Raw genomic sequence first — 8,793 nt, 5'->3', positions numbered from 1 at the left:
CAATCATGGCCTCCTTATAATCCCCATCCACTGAATTGGCTCCATCACTCTCTTCTCACCACCTATAGCTGGTGTGGTGAGTGCACTGGCGCCGCTGTACTGTGGCTGCCATTGCATCCAACTGGATGCTGCACACGTGGTGGTTGAGGAGAGATCCCCTGATATTGTGAAGTGCTTTGGGTGTATAGTACAAATGAAAAGCCAATTAATTTCCTCAGTGTTAATGAGTTTCACCCGGAAGTCTTCTGTTAAACAAATTGTAACGAACTAATGCTTCAAAAGCTTAAACACAAGCTTTCACTAGCAGTCTTTTTTTTTTTTTTTTTTTTTTTTAAGTGTTCATTTTAAATTCCCTATGGAGAAAGTTAAGTTATTCACTTCTGGAACCCAGAGCCGGCCCGAGCCTTTTGGGGGCCCTAAGCAGAATTTGATTTGGGGGCCCCCTTCCACTACACGGAGTCACATGTGCTTGACGATTATTGACACAAATATCACGCAATAATGATACATTATAAATGAATACAATGAGGTTATGTATAAATACAAAATAAATACTTAATAAAAAATAGAGAGCCTACTTAAATATTTATTTACTTTACTCTTTTACTAACTCTTTGAAACTCCTTAAAACAAACTGTCTCAAAACATATCAAATAAATTATTTGCTAAAAAAATGACAACTGAGAAATTAAAAACATAAGAGCAAGGGTTCAACAATGACAATTGTTGAAAACTGTAAAAAAAAAATATTATTTCTCAACTGTCTGAATACAGTGTAACTGTCCACAAAATCTTTTTATTATTATTATTGTAACAGACTTTGTTGGATTGTACATGACAGAATCCAACAAAGTCTGTTACTATAATACCGGTAATGATTTACTGGCGCTCATTGTATATGTGTATGCAATGTATTTTTCCCCTCTGGGCTTGCCGTAGATCGGAATGGTTCAATGCTGCTCAACATACCGTAAATAATCATGCAAACATACTTTTATCTTGCTCGTTTTTTCTCCTCTGTCAATTTCTTCGTTCTATTTTTGGCACCAGAGGGAAACTTTGTGACATGGCTTTACCGTGAGTCCGCAACTATGCGCAGTTGCGCACGAATTGTCTATGCACGAGCGAGGGGTCTAGATTATGCGCATGACTTAAACGCTGGCAGACACAGCAGCAGTTGTAGGGAGGTATATTGATCATGAAATCTGAATTCTCTTGTCTTGTGTCTTATGTCACTTGTTTAAGTCATCTAAAAAAAATATTTTTCGACTCGATTGGGGGGCCCCCTGGTGGCCAAGGGGCCCCAAGCAGCCGCTTAGTTCGCTTATGCCTCGGGCCGGCCCTGCTGGAACCCTTTGGTTGCATGTTTAATGGAATATCAGTTTCACAACATTGGCAGAATGAGGCACTTTTTCAAAGTCACAAGCAGTTGAATCAGACATGCAGCAAAATGACAAGTCAGGTACAACCAAGGATTGATTTGTCAGTTTTATTGAGAACCTCTCTTTTGCCCTTGAACCATTACAGGACCAAGTGAGGCCTTGCCTTCCCATTGAATGCCTAGAGAGAAGAAAAGCAAAGTTAGAGCACTTGAATCAAAAGCAACCTTAGAAAGAGCAAACGCTACCAACCTCCATAAGGAGAAGCAGCAGCAAATTCACCATCAGGACCACATGTTGAGTCACAACAACCACAAACTTGGTCGTTTCCATCTGCAGCAAACCACCTGCAACAAAACAAAGACATGGAGCCTTCAACATGAGAAAAGTCATCTTAAACACCCCCCAAAAAAGACAACTCTTACCCATTGGCAAAGGAACAGGATTTGCGCTGAGCATCACTGGGTGCAGAAGCAATAGTAGCCTTCAGAATACATGTTATGTAGATCTGCAAGGGATGACAGACAAGTCACAAAACCAAAGCAGATGGGAGGAGAAGTCAAATTAACTCATGATATTAATAGTACATACAGAAGGACTGTTGCCCTCCTGGAACATGAACGCCTCCAGCTGGAACTGGATCTTGTCAACCTGGGACCGAGGCATGAAGCGGGAGCTGGAAGCTGTAGTCTTGGCATCCACAAAACACCTGACGACAAAACCATCACAAAGAGCAACTCATGAAGGTCAAATGAAGAGCATCAAGCAACTAGACCTTACCCATGATTGTGACGGTTACAAAAAGCAACTTAAACACTCCTACCACGTCAAGGGCCATGACCTTACCCGTGATTCTCAATGAAGGAATATCTCGGAAGAGAGTTCACATCAGGTGCTTGAGTGGCCACACAGCGGTCCACAAACACACGCAGAGGCACATGATTGTACTGCTTTACAGATGCCTCGATGTTAATAACACCACCCAGGAAATAGGAGTATGAAGGCCTCTGATAGGACCAATCATCTACATAAAAAAAAATTAAAAAATTTAGGCACAGCCACAATAGCAAGGGTAAAGGTTACATTTTATTGAAAGAAAACCTGTACCAACCCATCATGATCTTTAGGGAGAACAGCAAGACTTCTCCACCAGCCTCTGTTGAGGCATAAGGGACCCATGTTGGCCTCAAGGCATCACTGCTTACATTTTGGAGCCTGCGGTTCATGAAAGTACTCATTAATTGTCTCCCAGTTGCACGAGAAAGTGCAGAAAGTCACAGAGATCCCCTACCTTTGATAGTGGCATTGAACACCAACAATTGCACCATCTGCTCGGGTAATCGGAGTACCTGCAAGCGCCTCAGGGGTGTAGGTAAGAGAGAAGGTGTAGACAAGCTCATCCTCATTCATCTGTAAAAAGATTGTTACCAAGAGGGTCATCCCAAAGACTTTACAAACACCAAGACCATGCACTCATATGTCTATGAATAAGAGGGTGCACTGTGCAATATGGTGGAATTTCAAAAGAGAGGAAAAAAAACAATTATTAAATTCACATCACCACAGCTGCCTTCAGAAGCTCCTGTGTTGCCAGAGATAGTCAATGGTTTGGAGACATGCACTTAGGATTGAACATGCATTCTTTGCTAGTTCCTGGGTAAAAACTAGCTTTAACACCATTAAGTGTACAAGATTTATCGTTCTGGTTTCTTAAGCTCCTTTCATACCATTTATGGGATAGTTTACATCAGATGTTGGTTTGAAGGGTTATTTAAAGGCAAGTAGATTGAAAATTCAGGATTTACCCATTCAAAGACATAGAACTTGGTCTTAGCTGGCATTGTAGAACCAAGTGAACTGACTTTCCTTGAAAGGTCCTCTGCCACATATAACCCATTAAGATTTCAGTTCTTACCATCAGCACGCTGTTGCAGTCCTGTAATTCATACTCAAAGATGAGCACTCTTGACCCAGGATCCTGACCAACAACAGGACATCCACCTAAAGACAGACCAGTTGGCTGGATCAACAGACCATTGCTGAAAAAGTCATGCTGGACCTCTACGAGAACCCGGTTCTCGCCACATTGAACCGCTACGCTGCTGGGAGTCACGGGTTGCCTCAACTGAAAGTCCACCGCCAACTCACTCTGCACCTCGGGAACGATGGGATACCTCCAATCCAAAGGCTTCACTGGACCCTGCAACAGCTGCTTCTCCTGAAGGCCAAAAGGCTCCTGTGCAAGGCTTTTGGAACCGGGACCCAAAGGACTCTGAAACTGAGAAGCCACTTGCAAAGGGTTCCAGAGCCCTAGAGGAGAAAGGGCAGGACTTCTGGAAGCAGACTCTGATTTTGGTCCCATGCTTCTTGGACTATGACTGTACCTCAAACTTCCCAAGACAACAGGCAGATCAAATGCAACAATCGCAACCACCACTAAGACAACTTTCAGGGACCCCATCCTAACAAACTTTGACACAAACACCTCAACACACACCAGCGCTTGGCTTTGCCATTTTGTACAGCTTTGAGTTAAGGTGGCCCCACCCCTTTTACCTTAATTGATCATTCTTGATTCTCCTCTGGACCTGTAGAGTGTATGCATCTTGGGGAAGCACCACTCTGCACATTTTTTATGCGCCTGTCCAAATAGCCACACTTGCCGTATTTGTACTTGACCACTTGTCCACTTACATGACCTACAGTATTTACGGTCTTTGATCCCCAGCATCTCCAAGCAATGTTGGACTTTTTTATCTTGCATAAAGAAAATAATATTTAAACAAGAAAAAAACAACAGCTAAATCAGGGGATGTAGCTCAGTGGTAGAGCGCATGCTTTGCATGTATGAGTTCCTGGGTTCAATCCCCAACATCTCCAAGCAATGTGGAACTTTTCATTACTTTCTTTGCTTGTTTCATGAACCTAGGAAACTGCATATATATGCCTTCCAGTGTTGACCTTTATCACCTATAAATTATTATTTAAAGGCAAATGTAGGTAACAGAACACGCTTATCACCATGAGGGGATGTAGCTCAGTGGTAGAGCGCATGCTTTGCATGTATAATAATAATACTAATAAGTTTAATTTATATAGCGCCTTTCCCAAGCTCAAGGACGCTTCACATTGAGAGTAGATAACAAGCAGTTTACAAATAGATAGACAGACAATGGGCATTTGCCCAGTCCAAGTAATGAGCGATTGCAGTTGCAAATCACATTACATTTACAATACAAAAATAAAACAGGGCAACGAACATTAATTACAGACAACATAGTGGGCAGTTGGAGTGAAGATGCAATAGAATTATTGGAACCTAGGTTAACATTGTGACTGTGTTATGTCAGATTAACATTTCATGACTGATAATACTGGTTAAACAAATGTGTTTTGAGTTTATACTTAAATACATGCAATGTGGTTGTTGTCCTGAGAGCCAACGGAAGAGAGTTCCAAAGCTTGGGGGCTATAACAGAGAAATACCTGCCACCCATAGATGATAGACGGGATCTCCGCTCACATAGGAGTTCACAGCCAGAGGATCGCAGAGTTCGAGGGGGAATAAGAGGAGAAAGTAAGTCAGAGAGATAGGCTGGAGCAAGACCATTGAGTGACTTAAAGGTGAGCAAAAGAATTTTGTAAGTGATACGTGATGACACGGGTAGCCAGTGCAGTTTAAACAGAATTGGTGTGATATGGGCAGTTTTTTTGGTGTAAGTTAATAGTCTTGCGGCAGAGTTTTGAATATATTGCAAGCGTGAGATAGAGTGTGCTGGTAGACCAGAAAAAATAACATTACAATAGTCGAGGCGAGAAGTGATGAACGCGTGTACTAGTGCTTCAGCGTCTTTTGGGCTGACATAGGCACTGAGTTTGGCAATACGACGTAGATGAAAAAAGGATGCTTTACAAAGTTGATTAATGTAAGTGTCGAACGTCAGTGCAGGGTCAAAAATGATACCCAAGTTTTTGACAGTGGCAGATGGAATTATTGATGTAGCTTCAAGGTCAAGTCTGGGAATATTACTTAATTTTTTTGTTAGAGATGCAGGGCCAGTGATTAATATTTCTGTTTTAGTCAAGTTCAGACTGAGAAAATTGGAGTTGAGCCAGGTCTTTAATTCGTTAATGCATGATGATAGTGATGTGGTCTGGAGAATAGGATCCGGTCGACATGAAGTATATATTTTGGATATCGTCGGCGTAGCAGGGGTATTGAAAACCGTGGCGACATAATTTGTCCGAGAGGCAAAATGTAAATAATAAATAGTAACGGGCCGAGAACTGATCCCTGTGGAACACCTTGTTTGAGAGTGACAGTTGGAGATTTGTAATTGTGCATAGCGATGTAGTATTTCCTATCTGTCAGATAGGAGGAAAACCAGGATAACGCGGCTCCTGAGATACCAATCTCTGAGAGGCGCATGAGTAGGATTTTATGGCAGACAGTATCAAAAGCTGAGCTGAGGTCGAGTAGTAAAAGTAAGGAAAGGTTTCCAGAGTCACCAATGAGTAAGAGGTCATTGATAACCCTTGCTAATGCAGTTTCAGTACTGTGGTTTTGGCGAAAACCAGACTGAAATAAATCGAAGCTATTGTTGAGAGACAGATATGACTGCAATTGAATGGCGACAACCTTTTCCATGATTTTTGAGACATACGGTAGATTGGAGATTGGGCGATAGTTAGCGTAGTCAGTTGGGTCCAGATTCGTTTTTTTAAGAATAGGAGTGACCGCAGTGAGACTGGAACAGAGGCAGAGAGAAGAGACATGTTTACAAGATGTGAGATAGGTGCAGAAATGACAGAGGTACAGAGTTTCAGAAGGGTTGTGGGTGCAGGATCAAGCCGGGAAGAAGAATTGGATTTCTGTATCATTTCACTAATCAAGATGGGGTTGGTCAACATAAAGTTATTTAGTGTTTGTATCTGAGCTTGCTCACAACTAGAGGTGGTCGGTTCAACACTGAAAGTCCCACGTAAAGCCTCCAGCTTTCCCTGAAAGTGTTGTAGAAAAGAACAGCACAGGTCGTCGGATTCTTGTAGACAGGCATTGTGCGCAGGTGTTTGAACAAGCTTGTTTACAATGCTAAATAGTGTTTTAGGACTGTTGTTTGCGTTATTGATGATTTTAGCGATATAGGAAGAGTGAGCTGAGTTTAAGGCGGTTTTGTAAAGCTTAATATGGTCCGAAAATGCTTGATAGTGTACAATTAGATTGGTTTTCCGAAAGAGATGTTCCAGCTGTCTGCCTCTAGCTTTCATAGCACGTAGCTCAGCATTATACCACGGCGAAGAGTGGGACAAGGGAACAGACCTAGTCCTAGTTGGAGCATGCTCCTCTAGAACGTCAGCAATGGCAGAATGGTACAAATCAGATATTTTGGACGGGCAGGTAAAATCAAAAACATCAGAGATAGCAGAAGAAGTGATAGATGCAGCAAACATACTAGGATTAATAGCATTGATCTTACGATAAGAGATGTTAATATTGTCAGCACATTTAGTTAGACAAGTTAATGTAAGATCAAGGGTAATAAGCTTGTGATCTGAGATAGGAGTAACCAGACCGTTGATGGAGATGTCATTCAAGCCAGATGTGCAAACTAAGTCAAGTGTGTGGCCATGAGTATGAGTTGGGAAGTTAACAATCTGATTAAGATCGAAGCAGTCCAGGACAGTCATTAATTGAGTCCTATTTGAGCAGGGAGTATCAACGTGAATGTTAAAGTCACCGAGCAAGATGACCTTGGATAATGAATCGCAGGCTAGCATTAGTAGTTCACTTAGTTCAGAGAAAAAATCGTTTTGCTGTTTGGGTGGCCTATAAATCAGGATGATTGTTAGGGGACTGTTCGAGGACATTTTCAAAACCATGTATTCAAAAGTCGTAGTAGTGTGGAAGTCCAGTTGAGTAAGTGTTATGGAGTTGCGAGAGATGACCACAAGGCCACCCCCCTTAGTGAATAAACGCGGCTTAGACAGGTGCTGGTATCCGTATGGTGCTAGAAGATTAAGATGCATGAAATCATTCGGTGTTTGCCAGGTCTCAGTAAGGAATATCATATCCAGGTTTTTGTCAGTAATAAGTTCATTTAGATAGGGGCCTTTGTCCGAGATAGAGCGACAGTTCAGCAGAGCAAGGTGGGTTTGCAGCACATCTGAGTTATCAGCTAAATTGACATTGAAATCTGACACTTTTATACAGACAAGCGATCGCGGTGGACAACAGTCTCTTAGTAGGCGTTTCGGTTTGACCAGAGTTCTGTTATTTGACCAGATGCACGGGATCACAGTTGGTTTTGATTGCTGATAGTTGATGATCCTTCGGACTGAACGGTGCACGTAGCGCGGGCGCCGGGTGATCCCGAGCGAGCGGCAGTGCTCGTACGTTTCAAAGTCAAGGCGTGGGTGCCGATTAAGCGCCCTGAATTCGCGTGACAGGTATCCGAAATCCATGTTGGAAGATAACCCAGAAAAAATAAGGGAGACCAGAGGCAGCACGAGTGCTAAAGCCTTTGCTGTGTTTGTAATTGCCATGAGAAAGTCAGCTATCAGCAAAGCCACGTTAGCCAGGACCACAACCGTCACAACATCTATAAAAGCTTACGGAGAGGAAAGCTACCCAACCTGACGGCAAGCTAATCGAACTACTGGTAAGAAGAGTGTTAACTCACCTCACAGTCAGTCCAACAGATGGAGGAGAGAGGGTGAGAGGGCTCGTAGCAGGCTGACAGCAGAGAGTTCCCGACGGTAACAGCAACAAAAGTTAAGTCCAGTTTGTAGAAGGATGCAGAGAGGGAAACACCAACTGTAAAGAGTTCCCAACGGTAACAGCAACAAAAGTTAAGTCCAGTTTGTAGAAGGATGCAGAAAGGGAAACGGCAACTGTCCAAGAGCGGGCACAGCAAACATAACGTTAAACAATAGACGACGAAGCGTGGAGCGGCAGCCAGATGCGCACAGCGTTCCCACACAGCGTTCAAGCTAGTCATGTGACAAGCCGTTATAAGCGGTCAATGATAAATGCGCCTTGAGCAAGTTTCTGAATACTGATAAGGGTTTAGCAGATCTGATAGATGGAGGCGTACATTCCGTAATCTCCGTTCCCGACATTCTCATGTATGAGGTTCTGGGTTCAATCCCCAGCATCTCCAAGCAATGTTGGTCTTTTAAGTCAAAAGCATATCTCACATATGCATCGTGTATAAAGAAAATAATATTTAAACAAGAAAAAAACAATAGCTAAATCAGGGGATGTAGCTCAGTGGAAGACTGTATGCTTTGCATGTATGAGCTCCTGGGTTCAATCCCCAACATCTCCAAACAATGTTGGTCTTTTAAGTCAAAGGCAGACCAGAACACACTTATCACCATGAGGGGATGTGTCTTAGTGAGTGGTAGAGCGCAT

At 42.7% G+C, this 8,793-nt stretch overlaps 1 protein-coding gene across 1 annotated transcript; it reads right to left on the bottom strand.

The window, feature by feature from the left end:
* Window positions 1-1,463: 1,463 nt before the first annotated feature.
* LOC130103847 (zona pellucida sperm-binding protein 3-like) lies at window positions 1,464-4,275 on the bottom strand. The gene is made up of 8 exons (XM_056270172.1): window positions 3,295-4,275; window positions 2,671-2,789; window positions 2,491-2,594; window positions 2,226-2,403; window positions 1,971-2,088; window positions 1,805-1,887; window positions 1,632-1,726; window positions 1,464-1,560 (listed from the first exon to the last, which is right to left on the bottom strand). The coding sequence occupies exons 1-8, from the start codon at window positions 3,838-3,840 to the stop codon at window positions 1,490-1,492; spliced, it is 1,314 nt and encodes a 437-aa protein (XP_056126147.1). The 5' UTR covers window positions 3,841-4,275; the 3' UTR covers window positions 1,464-1,489.
* Between the last annotated feature and the right edge of the window lie 4,518 nt (window positions 4,276-8,793).

This window comes from Rhinichthys klamathensis, unplaced genomic scaffold (genome assembly GCF_029890125.1).
Source record: "Rhinichthys klamathensis goyatoka isolate OS25496 unplaced genomic scaffold, OSU_Roscu_1.1 h1tg000298l_1, whole genome shotgun sequence".
NCBI classification, from domain to species: Eukaryota; Metazoa; Chordata; class Actinopteri; order Cypriniformes; family Leuciscidae; genus Rhinichthys; species Rhinichthys klamathensis.
This window is presented reverse-complemented; position numbering and strand designations above follow the sequence as displayed.